Raw genomic sequence first — 17,192 nt, 5'->3', positions numbered from 1 at the left:
AGGTAGAGGTGGTATAACAATAAGAAAAACATATCCTATTACTCTATCTCATCCTAAAGTTGCTGACAGGGTTAAGACTAAAAGGAGCTGAACACTTGTAGAGGCATTTATCACACCCTACAGGTTGAGCTCAGGGAAAGCACAGTAGAAGCAGCACACGTACAGCTTCTCAGAAAGTTACCAATAGCCTGTATGAATTAAAGGCATGAAATGTCCAAATATTTTGAAGTATTTCAAATCTGTGCTCAAATCCACAATGTGAACCAATTTAGATTTGCTAATCTACAAAAGGTTTTATTTCATTTCCAACTGTGTGCTGTATTTTTCTGCTGCGCAAAGATTAAAGTCTCTTTTTAGTGATTTTCCATCCATTAATAAATTCACCCAGAGAGATGGGGCCTCCACTCATTTAATGTCTTTGAGCAGTTTTGTGTACTGAAACAATCTAGTACTGTTTGTTCCTTAGTACAGAAAAGTATCACTTGTTGTGCTGGTTTGAAGCCATTTGGTACTGATGTTTGGACAACTATAACTCTAAATACCAGTGTTACGCTAAAAACAAGTCATGTTATTAAACTGTGTTAAGTGATTTTTAATGTATGACAGTGCATGTCTGTTATGTTTACAGAGATGCTTATGTTACATTTGCTTAACATGATTTTTAAATTATTGATACCATGAAATCCATGGTAGCCATGGGTGCCCCCATAAAAAGAACATTAGTTCTTGGGAATTAGGCTAGTTTCTAGCTTATGCAGCCAGGAAGCAACATGGCTGGACTGATATGTACACAGCAGATACAGAAGAACCAGAAATTAAGGGTAACACTACACTGTTGTTTTCTAAATTGCCCGGTTATTCTGACCAGTGTTTGTTTTGTTTAATAATAAATTGTGGTAATGGCCTGTAGTCATGACGTTAATGTAGAATTGACGGTAAACACTGGCTGTACTGGTTCTGTTATTAATAGACTGAAACTGTGCTTTACTAATGCCTATCTCTCACAGATCTCCCTTACAGACACACAGAAACCCTCAGTAACCTTCAGGGAGACCATACTAGATTGCCAAAGAAAATGAATTGCTAATGGCAGATCAAAGAGGTATTCGGGTCAGAGTGCTCTTTTATGTTGCCCTCATAAAACTAAGAAGGAACTACACTACATTCAGATGGCATGCACTGACAGTCTGGCTTAAATAGTTTTTCTTTATAAATCATTACATGTAGGACTTTTCTCACACGATGATCTGTATCATTCAGCCAAATCAGTATCAGTTATCAAAATCTGACTGTCTGAACATTTCATGGAAAGCAACCAATGTATGCCCACTGCAATAAAAGCAGTCTGTGTAAGATTGAAATGGGACGAATGCCAGTGTTGAAGTGTTGTTTATAAGGGGAGCTAGCTCTCTCATATGATGAGAACTGGTGCCTTCCATCTCCAGGTTACAGTGACCTGAACATTTGCCCTGATTCACTGCCAGCTCATCTTGCTTTGTGGAAAATTCAGAAGGCAATAAAACCTCTCAGCTGTCAGCATGGCAAAGAGGAGGAGCGCAAGGGATGTCAAGATTTTAGGCAAAAACACATGCTGTTTACATTTCAACGCCTATAATAAAATATGCCGTGATTTAGATTAGACGTTTCTGAGAATATGCCATTGTGACTTCACCATGAACAGGGACCAATAGTGGCTGCTGCTGTGACCAAGCCAACCCTACCAGCAGATGAATAATGCTCTCCCTGTCTTCCTGTGTCTCATGTTACTGTTTGAGAAGACAGCCACGTAGAGGAAGCTGAGCTCATGGTTATGCCCTGCCTCACAAGAGTGCATTGCTTTAGCAATACTGCAATGGTTCAAAACAAAAATTTCATATCTTTTCTCCAGACACATAGCCTTGTAATTTAGTAACAACCTGTTGCTGACCTTGGAAGATGTGCAGTAACCTTGAAAGACACACATTTTTATTTTCACAGTTACAGCCACATAAAAAAAACAATATAATAATATCATAACCATTTCACCCTGTAGACCTAATTACCCCCTCAGCTAAAACACACAAGCTGTTCCATCAAGAGAGTGAATATTTAATACGATATCAGATCACAAACTACCACTGCGTGTGTCTGACCACATTCTGTCCTCCAAAGCCGACTACATTCTGCATTTTCCAAGAAATGTGACTCCCAGTATGGTGGTGAACAGCAATCACAACACGTCTCTGAAACACACAGTCACCAGGAGACAGACTTCCTTCTTGGCGGTAAGCCCAGCTCCCTCAGGGCTTTTTTTTTTCAACAGCATGTGCTCTAATCTCAGGGCAAGAGGGTCAGTGACCGAGGTGAAGGATGGGAAAGCCGTTTCAGGGGCTCAGACCGAAGAGGTGAATGAGACAGCGTGGCGAGGGGTATGGCGCAGAACCGTGCACGATGAGAACCCATTTTATCCTGCTATCCTTCCTGACAGTAAGATAATTTATCTGTCCCTGGAGAGGGCGCACAATAACCACCGCTGGGTCACAGTAACCTTTCAGTGGTGCCTTTGTAATTAAAGTTTGCTCCCCAACCAATGAGTGAAAAGCCATAAATCTCAGTTGAAGTTTCAGCACACAGCACACAGCCTGCCATGTGAATGGAAAACTCATGTCAAACAATCTCCAGCAGCGATCTGAAACACTTGCTAGCCTCAAGGAGGTTGAACTTGGAATATTATGTAGTATCCAGTTGTAAAAACAAGGACCGAAAGGTTTGACAGGACAGTTTAGAATCAGTGGGTGATGAGTGAATCATGGAGATGATTTCATTACAGTGATGTGTTGTGACACCACAGACTGTACATTAGAACACGCTGAGCCTTTACAAGGCTGCAGTGTCCATGGAGGTGCACATAAACAATAGGCCAGCTGAATAGGTCTTTCATCATACGATACGTTGTGGCATTATCTGATACAGATTTCCTTTGAAATAAAGCCAAGAGAATCGCACCAGATAAAAGTAACTTACAGATAAAAGCTGCTATCAGTGGGAGCTCTCTGATGACCCACTTTCCATTTCCATTGATTCAGTGTATTCTGCTTTGCCAGACTCACTGTCACTATGTCCCTTCAGCCCTCCTGCCAACCCTCACTATGCAGTCTGAGGATGTGGTAAAACATAAAAAAATCACCAACATTACATATTCCAACACACTACTGAAGACTGCATAGTTGTCCCTGCTGAAATTGTCAGTCAAATGTATGCCTTCTGTCTTTAACTGTATACAGTTCAATTGCATTGAAGAAATTGCCAACAGAGTGGTGTAGGTATGGTCTGTGTAAGAAGAGGTGCCCACATTATGATTGTCTGTTGGCAGAACATGCTGTTTGTTTAGCAGGCCTTGATAACCCAGCAACTGCGCTTTGTTACAAATTTGGGTAAAGAATAATTATAAACCTATAACTTGTATGTTATTGGGTGATTTTCATTGACATGTTACTGAAAGAGGATTCATTTTTAGCTGGTTTTTATTCCCCCTGGCTTTTTTGACCTGCTCTACAGCTTCCGCAAACTTCTTTACGGTGGAGACAGGAAACTCCTTACTTGGCACTGCCGTTGTCTTACTGAAGCCATTTCTAGTTTTCTGGCAGTGGGGTATAATAAGGGGTCCAAGCAGTAAAGCTGCTGGAACTGACGATCTGAAACATGTTTGTTTTGGTTATTTAGGGGGGTGGGGGGGGGGGGGGGGGGGGGGGGTCTTGTATTTATTCAGATACTCTTCAAAATTGTGTATGTCTCCTGAAGTCTTCTTCAGAAGGTTTTTGATATTTTGCTAAAATATTATTTGAAGTGTTTTTATATTAGCAGGTGAATGGCATTCAAGTAACAATATGCAAAAATATGACACTGTTTGATTTGGTTGTATAGGCAACTAGTTTTGGTACCATCGTCAAATGTTGACAGCATATGGTCATGTGAAGGACAGATCAACACCTGTGTCTTTTACCACTAGCCATCCAGGATATGCAGTTCAGTGTACCGGAACATCTTGCAAAAATGGAAGAAAAGCTTTCACCACATTACATTGCCAACTATACTGCCAAAAGATAAACAACTGTGACTTTTACCACTAGCCATCCATGATATGCCCTATGTAGTTCTGTGTACCGGAACATCTTGCAAAAATGGAAGAAAAGCTTTCACCACATTACATTGCAAGCTATACTGCCAAAAGCCACCAGTTAGTGTGTTGGCAAGCTTCCATCAGTGTCAACTGGGCTGTTGGTGGTGTTCGCAATGTTTTTGCATGCCTTTTAGGTAGTTAGCTTGCTAGTTTTGCATGTTACATGCAACATGTTACTCCATCAGGTTTTTGGTGCACCGGTGCAAAGACAGCACACATCCTCTGTTTATGATCCATTGAATTTGATACAAAAACGATAGGTCACATGTGGGAGTGTTTACAGATGTCGTGACCTCAGTCAAAGAGAATTAGGACAGTGAAACTGTCAACACCTTGGCTACACTAGGGGCCTCATCATGTGAGGTTTGTCGCTTGGTGAGACACCTGGTGGAGAAAATAGCTCATGTCAAATAATACACACACTTTCACACAGACACACAGACACACAGACACACAGACACACAGACACACAGACACACAGACACACAGACACACACACACACACACACACACACACACACACACACACACTATGAGTCATATTTGTGAATGCATGGCAAACACTCAAGTGTCCTTCAAGAATCCATTAACAGCTTTATACTCTGAAAAGTCAAAGAGTACAATTTTGTGGAGCACACTGACCTGAGGTAATTCTTCAGGTCAGTAATTATTGTCCCATATGCCTGGTTGCAGGTCTGTGTCAGCAGGTGCTTTGACCAGTGTAGGAAAAGAACATACCATTTTGTGAAGAAATATAGTTAACATGTATATTTGACCAGAACAGGGTTCAGAAAGGCAGAGCCATTTGTTAAAGCACATTAATTAATTGTACTGTATTAAAACATATATATATATATATATATATATACTGTATACTTTCGGGGCATTCAGAGTCAAACATGTATACCACAAGTAGATGTCAGGAGGTACACTCCTTTTGACTAAAATCACAACAGTTGGAGAGTATGTAGTAGTAGTATGTAGTATGTAGTATGTAGCTCATAGTATGTAGTTGGGCCCTAGCCCAGGGGCCTGTGGAAGGGTTATCTGTCCCTGCGAGGGATAAAGGAACTTTAAGTCAGATTGTTTTTCATTATCTCCCATCAAGATGTGATAACCCCCACACCTGAAGCAGGCAGTGGATAGATGTAGCCTGGATTGATGTAGCTTGAACCATTGTTATAGTGAGCTCTCTCTGAGGAAACTGAAAGAACTGTTTCTAGTTGTTATTTTGTCAGATTAAAATAATAATAATAATAATAATAATAATACTAATAAAACTTTATTTTTATAGCACCTTTCATACAAAACAATGCAGCTGAAAATGCGTAACAGTAGAAATAAGTAGGCCCAAATCAAATACAAGACATTCTGTGAGTTTTTGTTGTTGCTACTTATTAAATGCTTACATACCTTAAAAAAGAAAACACAGCAAGTCACACCAAATACATTATTGACCACCTCCCCTCATTTGTAAAATAATCTAAAACATTTCAGCATTTCACATTCTACCAAGTTAATTTGCTATATTTGAATTAAAATGTAAAAGTTGAAAAAAAAAAATACATATGAATTATCTAGCAGTACAGTATTCTTATACAAGGGGAAATCAATATTTGATAAGAAAAGATAAACGTACAGGTAATTAAAACTTAAATAAACAAGTGGCATTTTCACCCATTGGCAAATAGGAAGGTGTTCGAAATTGTATTTAAAATGCATTAAAATAGAGCTAAAAATGCCATATAATAAACAACTTACTAACCTCGACCGTTCGGTCATTGTTCTGCCCTTGGCAAGCATATAAAATAGGTTTGGCAGTTTAGCGCTATCTAGTGGCCATTATGGAGTAACACCTTTAGGTAACAGTAGCCGTCTCCTGGGGTATTCACTTTTCCGTTGATAAAAACAAACAACACCACACTATATTACTATTAACTATTTATGTGAGATAATTCCCTACAAAGCATCGTCTGTAAATACATACATAAATACTTAATTATAATTTGTAAGATAGATCTTAGTAATTTATGTTATTTCTCTGATTAGTACCCAATATCACTTATCCTGCTGCCATGAAATGTGTTAGCATAACCTATTTCAATTAAATAAAATTGAATACCTTAATATACTCTATTGTGCCTTTATACTAGAATATTATCAAATCGGATTGTAATGCTACAACATAATTATAAAACATTTCCTTGTATTACTTTCAGTTTTACTCTGTTTCACTGATAAACCCGGAGCTTGGAGGCTAAATCCTGACTTCGTGTCATTCCTGAAAGGAGTTAGGCTGGCTGTTCCTACGTTTTAGGAAACACACCTAGAGGATAGTACAGTCATGCCTGGAAATATCAGACTGAGGCTTTGTTATCGCTCGGTAGAAACCTTACAGCTTCAGTCTGATATTTTAGGACATGACCTCACTCTCGGTTAGTAAGTAGGCCTAGTTATTATTATATGGCAACGACAGTATGAGCATTCTGATTGGCTATTGGGTAGTCATGCCAGCCGTGCATTGACGTTCTAGCCGGTCTGCAGTCTGATAAGTATTCTTATTACACACCCCTCAATCTTAAAAATAAGTGATACCATGTACCAAGTACTAAACATTACATCCTTAAAAATGAGCGATATAGCAACAGCCATGAGCATGTATTGATAGAATCAGGACATCTATTATGAAATTATCTGTGAACCGGAAACCAGATGAATGTACCACCATGACAGTTGATGACAGTTGAAGAATAAAGACTCAAGAACTCACGGACATTGTGGTATTGGGTAATACTTTATAGCCTAGGACCTAGGACCTATAGCCTAGGACCTAGGTCAGTAGGCTATAGGCCTACAATTCAGAAGCAGTAAATATGTGTTATTGAAAGTGATGAAGACTAGACTGCTGTAGTTTGAATCACTTGTGTTGTTACTTTACTGTAAATTAAAGCCATTTTAGCTAAGCCATGTTGTCCGTTTTCTATTGATCATTGTAACTTGAAGTTAGCAAGTAGATTTTCATTTGAGCCACTTCTGTAGAGCTACCCATGTGCTACAGTGGGTGGCAGTATTCATCTGAAGGAATGAGCCGCCCGCCACAGCCACTACAACGAGTTCATGTTCACCCGGAAGTGAAACAAGCTATCAATGTTGATGGAGCCGTGGAACGCGGCTGTGTGCATAAGTTATATAGAAAATAAATTGATACTTTGTAACGCTGCAAACAGATTGCAGCGCAGCGGACGATACTTCTAGATACAGGTAAAAAAAAGTGTTGCGAGATGCGAATATTCTAGCACTTAGTGTAACATTTTGCTATAGTTGTAACGATAGTAATCGCCAGTTTCATTCCCCGTTGCCGAACTAAGATGCCCTGAACAATACGCTTGTACAGTTACTTTAAGTATTTTCTTTAAGCGTTTGTTGTGTACATTTGAAGGTCTTGTTTTCGTTGTTAACATCGTCCCGCGTTCAAGGTAATCTGATTGGGCCAATTTGAGCGCATTGAGAGGATTAGCTTCACACGCTGGCTGTAGAATTAGCCTGATACATCACTAAGCACATCTGTGGACTGTCAAAGGTGTACAGAAGCTTGCAAAAGATTGAACTATGCGTGTTCCTTACCACGAGATAAGACGTTGTAGGTGTAATGTAGTTGACTTGTTAACTGGTCGTTCGGGTTTTAGGGACACCTTTATAGGTCCGAACTTGTACTAGGAGCAACATGCTGTCTTACTAGAAAGTCGTTGACTTACTTTCAGCGAGCGCATTGAGCACAATGCTGAATCGTTTTACTTGTGTGCTGCCTAAAACCGTGTTGTAAACCTTCGAGAAACGTGCATGTGGTTTATCTAAACGTAGGGTTTTTTGGCTGGTGGGTTTATGCAAACCAAAAGATTAGCTAATTGTCATTCCAGAGGCACTAGTAACGTTTTAATGTTTTGCTTGTTGCATTTTGAACCAGTGTCCACAAGCTGTTCCAGAGATTCCTGAGCGAAACTGGGAGAAAAATCGTGCATTTAAGGCACGTCTACTTGGGCTGTTAGCCATGGTGAGTTTCCCATCGTATACCTCTAGGCAGAAAACCCGGGCCTACCTTTACACGTAACTGTCTCAGTGACCAAGTAGGCTAACACAGGGTTCTCAAGTTACAGTGGCTTATAAAAAGCATTTCGAAAGAAGTAGTGGGGACCTTTTATTTAAATTGGTGTATATAATGTTTGCGAATAAAGTTTAATTGCAAAATCACATAGATTTAAGTTTAAGTGAAGAATGACTGAATTAACTGAATGGTACACATAGATGCCTCTGAGCTCCAACAATCAGCTGCTATGTCATCCAGGCCCTACAATCCTGGGTCTTCCCAGGTGGGTCACATGTACTCTTATATGTGAGAACCTTATTGACAAAAAGATGGCAGTTGGTAAGATAACATTGTCTGAAAAGCGTACATTATTAACAGAAGCAAATACATTTGCCCAAGAGCAAGCTTTTCAGGAGCTGAATTATGGATTGTGGCTGGCCTTCCATTTAGGCTACAACCCACTCACGATAACAGAATCATTCAACCATTGCACATTTCTATTTCACCCAACTCTGCTACTTTGAACTCTGCCCTAATGAATGTTGGATTAGTTAAGAAATCACACCAGATCATTATTGTCACCCACATTCAAGCCAAATTACCCCATAGCTGTCCACACACATGCTTTGTAGTATAATTTCAGAGACTACAGAACAACCATCATTTTTCTAAATGGAGAAGTCACACCTCAAAATGTCTAAGAACCATTGAGGTAGAACAGCTAAGGGAATGGCAAAAAAGGCGATCTGATTTTAATTAATAAATAACTAATTCACTGTCACCTGTTTTCATTGGGACAGTCTGCTGCCGTTGAAATTAAGACCAAGGAGGAAAAGGATGCTGAGCTGGACAGACGTATTGAAGCACTTCGCAAGAAGAACGAGGCTCTAGTCCGGAGATATCAGGTGAGTCCCATTAAATCAGCAGTCAGGAGTTTTGGTCTAAAACTAGCGTGCTAACTTTGAAAACACATGCTTAAAAAAAAAGTGGCAAATTGTGATATGCTGTTTCATTAATTAAACATTGTCTTAATGATGAATCTTTTGCTCCTGACATTATCATTGGGTATCTATACACCGATTGCTTCATATGGTGTATGTTTTAGAAAATAGGAGTGTTGGTGAAGTTTAAAATGAAAACAGAAATGATATGGGCTTTGTGTTTTTGTGATGGCTCAATAGGAAATCGAGGAGGATAAGAAAAAGGCCGAAGATGAGGGCATTGCTGTGAGGATTCCAAGAAGAAATCGCCCTCATGAGCAAGACGACTGGCCAGAGAAGGATAGAAAGTCAGAGAAGGACACTTTCACTGTAACTGTAGACCTTTCCAAACCTGGAGCGGTAAGACTCAAACCCAATTGGTTAGGTAGTAAGTTGCATAAGTATTAATGACTGAACAGAATATATTGCTTGGCCATGTTTTTGCGCCGATGACATGGGTATATTTGTGTCTACTGTGGCACCTGCAAACATGATACGGATGATACGGATGATGCAGAGCCATTACTTTAGACATCTATATGGCTATTTTCTCCCAAGGTCAGACTGTATAACATGGATGTTGTAAGTGTTTTTACTTATGTGTGTTTACCAATACTAACTTTGTTGTGTCCTTGCAGCAAAACCGTGTGGTAAATGACAGGAAAGCAGCAGCTCAGCACGGCTCAGAGACGGGCGATGCTCCCCGGTCGAGTGTTGAAGGCCCTTCTCAGAGGCCTGGGACAGTATGGCACAGAGGCGGGCAGCGAGGTGGAGGTCCCCGGCTCGAGAGGAGGGAACCTCGGCCAGAGAGGAGTGAACCTCGGCCAGAAAGAAGGGAACCTCGGCCAGAAAGAAGGGAACCTCGGCCAGAGAGGAGGGAACCTCGGCCGGAGAAACACGACCTCCTCCCTGACAGACCGCAGAGAGACGACGACGAGGGGGGAGAGAGGCCTGCCCGAGGGGGTCGCACACCACGGGGGGCAATGAGAGGAGGGAGAGGTGGATCAGGCTCAGACAGGAAATCTCAGGTTAATTGCTTCAGTTAAAGCTCTCATATCTTGTACAATTTAAGTTTTCAAGATCTTATTTTTGAAGTAATTGTTTTGCAAGACAATTTGGGATATTAATGGGTTTCAAAGGACAAATGAACCAATGTGACATTCACCTTCACCATATCGTTTTCCTGTTATTTGTATTATTAATGACCTACTCTTCCTCTCTGTTAGGAGTGGGAGGAAAAGAGGAGACAGAACATTGCAATGATGAATGAGGAGATGGAGAAGATAAATGAATATGAAAGAGGTCAAATGGTGTGTATAGATCTGGTTGGTATTAACAAACAATGGGGCCCTTGAAACATTTTGAGATGTTTCAAAGGTTAAAGTTTTGTTTTTTTTTAGGTTGAAGGTGAAAAGCCTATTAGGAACTTTCTAGATGACCCACGTCGCTGTGGGCCAGTCCCAGACATAGATCGCAAGGAGGGCAGCCGCCGGCATGTCCGCAACTGGGGTGGGCTGGATTTTGAGAGTGTGAAGACGGGACCAGAGGTGGAGAAGGAGTGGCTGGTAAATCATGCTCATTTGTGACCTCTATTCATTCTTTCATTCTTAAAGATACAATCACATAAGGTGGCACATAATGCCCATGACCAGCTTTCTTCTACAACACCAATGTTACCAAGTTGATAAAATTCATGGTCACTTGGATGTTCCTTTCGGATTTTTTTGTCATACTCTCTTGAGCCAGGGCTCCTTCCATTAGTGTTAATGAGATTTCCATACAGACCAAGTTAGTTGTCAGAGTCACTGTTACCCATTGTTTATATCTCGCCTGCAGAATGCTCTCACTGTAGAGGGGAAAAGCTAGTCAATAGAGCTGATTGTCTGCTTTGTCATTCTCAGAGTCACCGGTTAGGAGGCAAAGGCTCAGTGGACATGACTGTGTCCATGACGGGTCGAGAGCGTGCCGAGTACCTCCGCTGGAAAAAGGAGCGGGAACAGATTGACGAGGAGCGAATGGCACGTCACCGCAATGCCACTGGTCAGTGGAAACGAGAATGGGACGCTGAGAAGACAGACACCATGTAAGTGTTTTAAGTTTAGTTTGTTTATTTGTTGAAGAGGGACAGTGTACATTAATGAACATTAAAATGTAAATGCACCCAATTGTAGCCAAAAGGCTAGTTTCCATGGGCAGTCCCCCTGCCAGAGTGTTAATTGCTAAACAACTTAAAAAGGCATTAACATATATATAAAAATGCGTTAACATATATATAGTGTGTGATGTTCAAAGTCTGCTTTAAAAAAAAGTGCCCTCCTATGCTTGTCACTCATTATAAGTTCTCTGCCCTGCCTCATTCCCAAAGGTTCAAGGAGGACCCTGAAGGAGCTGGTGACCCTACGCCAAGGCAGAGCAGCAGAAGAGGCAAGGCATTAGTGGCACACACCGAAACACAAAGGGAAACTGATATTAAAAAATGAAGACTTTCTTTTATCCATTCTTTCACACAAAGCAGACTAATATAGCTAAAAGACTTATTTAAATGTAAGACCGTTACGGCAGTGGTATGATGAATGGAATGTGCTGCATTTTTAGGAAGAGTGGTACAGTGTTACACAAGCCTGTTGGACTGATGGGCTTGTATACAAAGACCCAATTAGTAAATGTGGTAGTTATTTTTAAGGTTTTATATTGTCTCTTTCCTTTCAGATGAGAACAAAAGACCCCCAAGGGCCCCAAAGTTTGGGGATTACTTAGGGAGCACTGGTCCAAGAGATGGGGACCACAAGGGTAAAATGCAGAGGAGGGGCCGGGGCCAGGACAACTATAGGTAAAAGTACCTCCACTGACCATCTAATGACTGGAAAATATGATTCAAGTAATTGAAAAAAAGGAACTAAGCTTTACATGTCGATACATTTTCTCAGTATGCATGATAATCGCTGGAAAGCAGACAATGAGGAGGAGACAGAGCAGAAGGAGGAACTTGCAAAAGAAAAAGAAACACCTGTCAACGAGAAGACTGAGGTGACTCCTAATTTCTCCTAAGACTTGGCGTGTATTCATGTTTGGTGTTGGGGTTGTTCACTGATTAAAAGTGTGGGCTCTCCACGGGTCGTTATCACCAGGTGGAAGCAGCGGTGGGAAAACCACCTCCTAAGGTGACTCCGGAGGCAGGCGCCGGGGAGGAGGACCAGGACGAGGACGAGTGGGAGGACGCCAGCGACGGAGATGACGAAGGCGATGTGGAGGACGCCCCCTCCACGCCCCCGCGTCAGCCCACCACGTCAAGCCCCAAAGAAAAGCGCACGCCGGTGGTGGTCAGCATCTCTCCCACGCAGGATGCCCAGGCGTCTCCAGAGGGGGGTAAGCCGCTCAGCCCCTTCTTCCCCCCGGAGGGCCACCAGCCCGTCAGTGACTGGGGGGAGGAGATGGAGATGCTGTCCCCCCGCACCAGCATGGAGGAAAGCCCACTCAGGCCTAGCAGCAGCTCAGAGACTAACACCAGTCAGGAGAACAAGGGCCAGGACTCGCCAGCACACACAGGTACATGCTGACCAGGTTCTAGTCAAAACCAGCTCTTCAGATGAAGGCTCTACAATTGTAAATCTGCTCTTTATAGTGCCACACTGAGGTGAGTTTGTGACATCCTAGAATAGGATTAAGGACCCCTCTGGCCGCACAAACACTTTTATGGAAGGAATACAAGAGAAACAATAAGTATTGCTGTAAGCAGTAGTCATTGGGGTCCAAGTAGAAAATGTCGCAAGAACATTTGCACTTAGCCACAGCTGAAGTGGTCAGTTACCTGGTGGCTGAGTTGCGGGGCTTGGCAGAGTTGAGAAAACATCTCTGAGTCTGTTCTTATGGGACGCTACTAGCCACATTAAGACAACATACATGTTTGCTTGAAAAAAAACATATTTGAAATGTGTCTGTTCTTTAATAGAGGACTCAGTCACTGAAGAGGTGGTGGATAAAACGACTGAAGCATCTGTAAAAGTGACTGAAGCATCTGCAGAATCGGCGAGTCAGCAGTCAGATTCTTCCGAACCACCCAGGGAAGAGGCACCCAGGGAAGAGCAGAACAATGACCCAACTGCACAGACACCTGAATCATCAAAGGGTAAGAGTGTCCCCCTATTGGTTTACTACTGTATTTTCCCAACTATAAACCACGCTGTATATTAACAGCATCACAGTATTTTATGTAAATTTACAAAACAAACCTGTGTATTATCCACAACCATTTAAAGGCACCAAGTGCAACTTTATAGGCTTGAGACTCGAAAAATAAACATCCAATTTCTAGTCTTTACACGTAGTAAGTTTCAATAACTGCATACCATTACATATTGACATTCAAGGAGCAAAGATGAGACGTCATTGTGTGGTGAGAACTGATAGAAAATCGTAAACAACAACAATCGGGGAGAGGCCATTTTTCCGTTGACTGGAATCCTGCTTTATTTATTGGTGGCACCAATAAATAATAATTTGGGGAAAAAATGGCGGCGATTGTTGTTGTTTACGATTTTCTATCAGTTCTCACCACACAACGACGTCTCATCTTTGCTCCTTGAATGTCGATATGTAATGGTATGGAGTTATTGAAACTTACTACGTGTAAAAAAGACTAGAAATTGAATGTTTACTTTTAAGCCTCGAAAGTTGCACTGGGTGCCTTTTAATCAATGCCACATCATCCTGTCATATGAAACCAAATGCCACGTAGTTGTGGTGGGAGCGCTACAAGCCATTTCTAAGTTGTATGGGGTGGGCAATTCAAGCAAAAATGTAAACCATGCATTTATTAAGCATTTATTTAGGGTTATGGTGTTGAGTGGGAATGGACCCTAATATTTCAGTCAAATCATTAACGGAACATTCAGACGGCATGGGTTGCTTGACGGATGACAGTGGGCTTGTCTGGCGAATAGGGTTGTGTTGGTAAGACGTTTACAGTGAGATTGATGGGTCGACAACCAATCATGCCGCTAGCGAGCTGTTTACCTTGTGGGTAGTTACCTTGCTAACGTGCTAACATTAGATAGCTGGCTCAGGTGCCTCGCGAATCACCCTCAGACGTATTTTTCAGTTACAATAACGGGGTGTTTACATTGCAGAGTGTCTATTTCTTTAAAAAACTAAAATTCCCCCACAGCCGTTGGATTGGTTGCGCACGCAGCCCTGATCCACAGGCACACCAGGCTGTTTTGCCTGGCGTGCTTTGCCAAACCCCTATGGTTGCCTGTGCAGATTTTAACACAAGTTCATGTTGACATGAATTCATATAAACACATACTAGCAGCTGCTAACTGTGAAGATAGTTTCCAAAGCACAAGATAGTTAAAAACCTAAAAAGGTGCCTGTGCAGCTTCATATTCACATGAGTTCTTATTCACTTCATATTAAAATGGGTTCAGATTTTCACATGCTAGCAACTACCGACTGTTAAGATGGTTCTCTAAGCTAGCAAGCATTAAAATCGATTAATTGTCTGGAAATTAGGGTGCAACTGATAGCTGGGCTTCATGTCAAACGATCATTTGTTTGTATCAAAAAACCAATTGAACAGATGCTTTACTTAACGCTGAGGATGAGGCGTCCCTCACCAGTGAGGATGAGGCGTCCCCCACCACAGAGCCACATCAGAGCGAGGCTGAAGAAAATGCCCCCGATCATCCAGCCTCAGGTGAATTCAACATCAGTGGCTTTAATATAGTCTCACTCCACAAGACTTCATACAGTTCAGCAGAACATTTCAACTTAATTTCTCTCTCACACTCACACTCACTCACTTTCCCTCTCTTGCTCTCTCTCCATCACACACTCTGTGTCCTGCACATATAATTAGGTTTTTGCCTAAAAACTTAGCTGATAAATTAATTTCTTTGTCCTGTTGGTTTGTAGAGACCTATGGAGGCTAGGTTTTCTATGTATATTGATCTGTAAATGTTTAAAACCTTTTGGCTGTATATTAACAGTTGACAGACTTGGATATGGAATGCATTGGATGGCAGACTTTTGTAAAGTGTATTACTTGATATCCTGCCCTTACTACTAAGAAAAAGGCAGCTACTGGCTCACTAGATTTCATTTCTTTGTTGGGATAATTTTAATATTTCTTTCATGGTGTGTTTATGTGGTGTGTGTGTGTGTGTGTGAAATGCTTTTTTTGGAGTTCTGTTGGGATGTGGCAGGGTTTTTAAATCAGACATCGTGGGAGCTTGTGCTGTAAATGTGTTCATCCTGATTTAGGAAATTCAGATTTTTTTTGCAATATGAAGAGTTCTAACATTGCTTTTTTCTTTCCTGCATTTTGTTTGTTGACAGGTTAACATGAGTTGTTGCAATCAGGTATGCCATGGCAAAGGGTAGTGGAGAACAAGAGGGTCGGGTTCAAATGGAAGTCAGTCTTTACTGGCAACTACTGTGGACAAACAAGGAGAGAGGTGATATCCATTATTGTCAGTGACTCCTGTCCGCTCCTACTGACTGCGACCACAGAGTTCTTCAAAAACGTGTTTGGCATTTCTCATCATAAATGAATTAACAGTGCTGGATTAAGCAATCAATATAATTTGAAATCATGTGTTGCTAAAATGTAAATACTGCAGTTTCTGCTCAAAGATTATGGCTTTAACACTGGCTGTTCTTCCTAAGCCTTGCAGAACTTTTTAATGTGTGCTCTGTAACTCAGAAAGGATTGAATGATTTTGTGATGTAGTATGTATTCATGTTACATGACAACAATACTATTACACCCACTGGCTCAGTGTATTTAAAATGTAGTCATTGTTTATGATCTGGTGACCCCAGATGGTGGTCCCTTTTAGGCACAGACAGATGCTTTCCATTAGGCATCTTATACTTTGTACCCAGCCCACATTTTGAGTTAAAGAACAATACAAATAATAATCTTCTATTCATAGGGCTAACAACATTGTTTACCTCAATACGAATAGGCTATATAAATGAAATTATTTTGAAGTATGGAAGATTTTGAAATGAGGTTTGTTCATTATTTTAGTTTTAATGTATGCGGTCTCCTTTAAGTGTGCATGTATGTGTGTGAGGGAAAATTTTAGTTTTCTATTATTTTTCTTGGCAATCTCTTTGTTTTGATCGCAGGCAAAATACCTTTGAATTTGATCAAACTGTATGACTCGCATTCATTTTTAAATAAAAAAGGGGTACCAATAATGATGATATTCTTTTTTACATTGTAGCTATTTGGAGCTTGATGATTTAATTCAGGTAAACCCCCGCACACATATGCATTCAGATACAGATGTGTTCTTTTTATTACTAAGCCTATATTTTTTGATTTACTGAGCTTTATTTGGGAGGGCTGTACATGCATGTCTGTACCTTACTACCAGATGTAATGTTGGTAATTGTTCTGTTAAATTTGGCTTTGGATTTGTTAGTCATTATGCAAAATAAATTTTGCTTGCTCTCCCAAACTATGTCATGTAGTAGAGTACAAGTGATTGGAGTATGACAAGATGACCAACACGATGACATTTGTGCATTTTAAGTCTTTAATTTGCTTTACATGTAGTTAATATTTGAATTGCTAAAAACTTAATTGAAGTACACTTTGTCAAATCAAAATAAACCAACACGTGCAGAGCAAGATATCTGAATAGTGAATGAAAGTACAATGATTGTAAGTGCTATCATCATTGTAGATCCAGGTCATGCCTGAAGTAAAAACTGCATTTTGGTGCACAAACCGGTTACTTAATAGCATTTCCAGTTGTAGTAGAAATTACTAAGAAATCAAAGACACATGGGCATTGGCACTGACTTCTCTGACATTAAGTTTATATTTCCCTCAGTGGGAAGACTATTTTAAAGGAAACAGGACAAGAGTGCCATTATTACACAGTTTACATGGTCCTTCCTATTACACACATCACAGTAGTTTTCACAGGAGACACTTTTGCCATCAGAAGCAAAG

At 40.9% G+C, this 17,192-nt stretch overlaps 1 protein-coding gene across 1 annotated transcript; it reads left to right on the top strand.

Annotated features, from left to right (window-relative positions):
- The first annotated feature begins 8,164 nt into the window (after positions 1–8,164).
- ccdc9 (coiled-coil domain containing 9) lies at positions 8,165–16,569 on the top strand. The gene is made up of 14 exons (XM_080845405.1): positions 8,165–8,210; positions 9,044–9,148; positions 9,425–9,583; positions 9,862–10,251; positions 10,450–10,533; positions 10,624–10,788; positions 11,125–11,306; positions 11,589–11,647; positions 11,933–12,053; positions 12,151–12,250; positions 12,352–12,769; positions 13,173–13,349; positions 14,802–14,918; positions 15,560–16,569. The coding sequence occupies exons 1-14, from the start codon at positions 8,208–8,210 to the stop codon at positions 15,562–15,564; spliced, it is 2,085 nt and encodes a 694-aa protein (XP_080701531.1). The 5' UTR covers positions 8,165–8,207; the 3' UTR covers positions 15,565–16,569.
- Positions 16,570–17,192: the final 623 nt, after the last annotated feature.

The sequence above is a fragment of the Sprattus sprattus genome (genome assembly GCF_963457725.1).
Source record: "Sprattus sprattus genome assembly, chromosome: 9".
In the NCBI taxonomy this organism is placed as follows: Eukaryota; Metazoa; Chordata; class Actinopteri; order Clupeiformes; family Clupeidae; genus Sprattus; species Sprattus sprattus.
Note: the sequence above shows the minus strand (reverse complement) of the source record. Positions and strands in the feature narration are given on the sequence as shown.

Bases quoted from the DNA above. Each gene is read 5' to 3' on its own strand.
- ccdc9 (XM_080845405.1), top strand. The intron at 10,252-10,449 runs GTTAATTGCTTC...CCTCTCTGTTAG, and splicing joins GCTCAGACAGGAAATCTCAG to GAGTGGGAGGAAAAGAGGAG. The intron at 11,307-11,588 runs GTAAGTGTTTTA...TCATTCCCAAAG, and splicing joins GCTGAGAAGACAGACACCAT to GTTCAAGGAGGACCCTGAAG.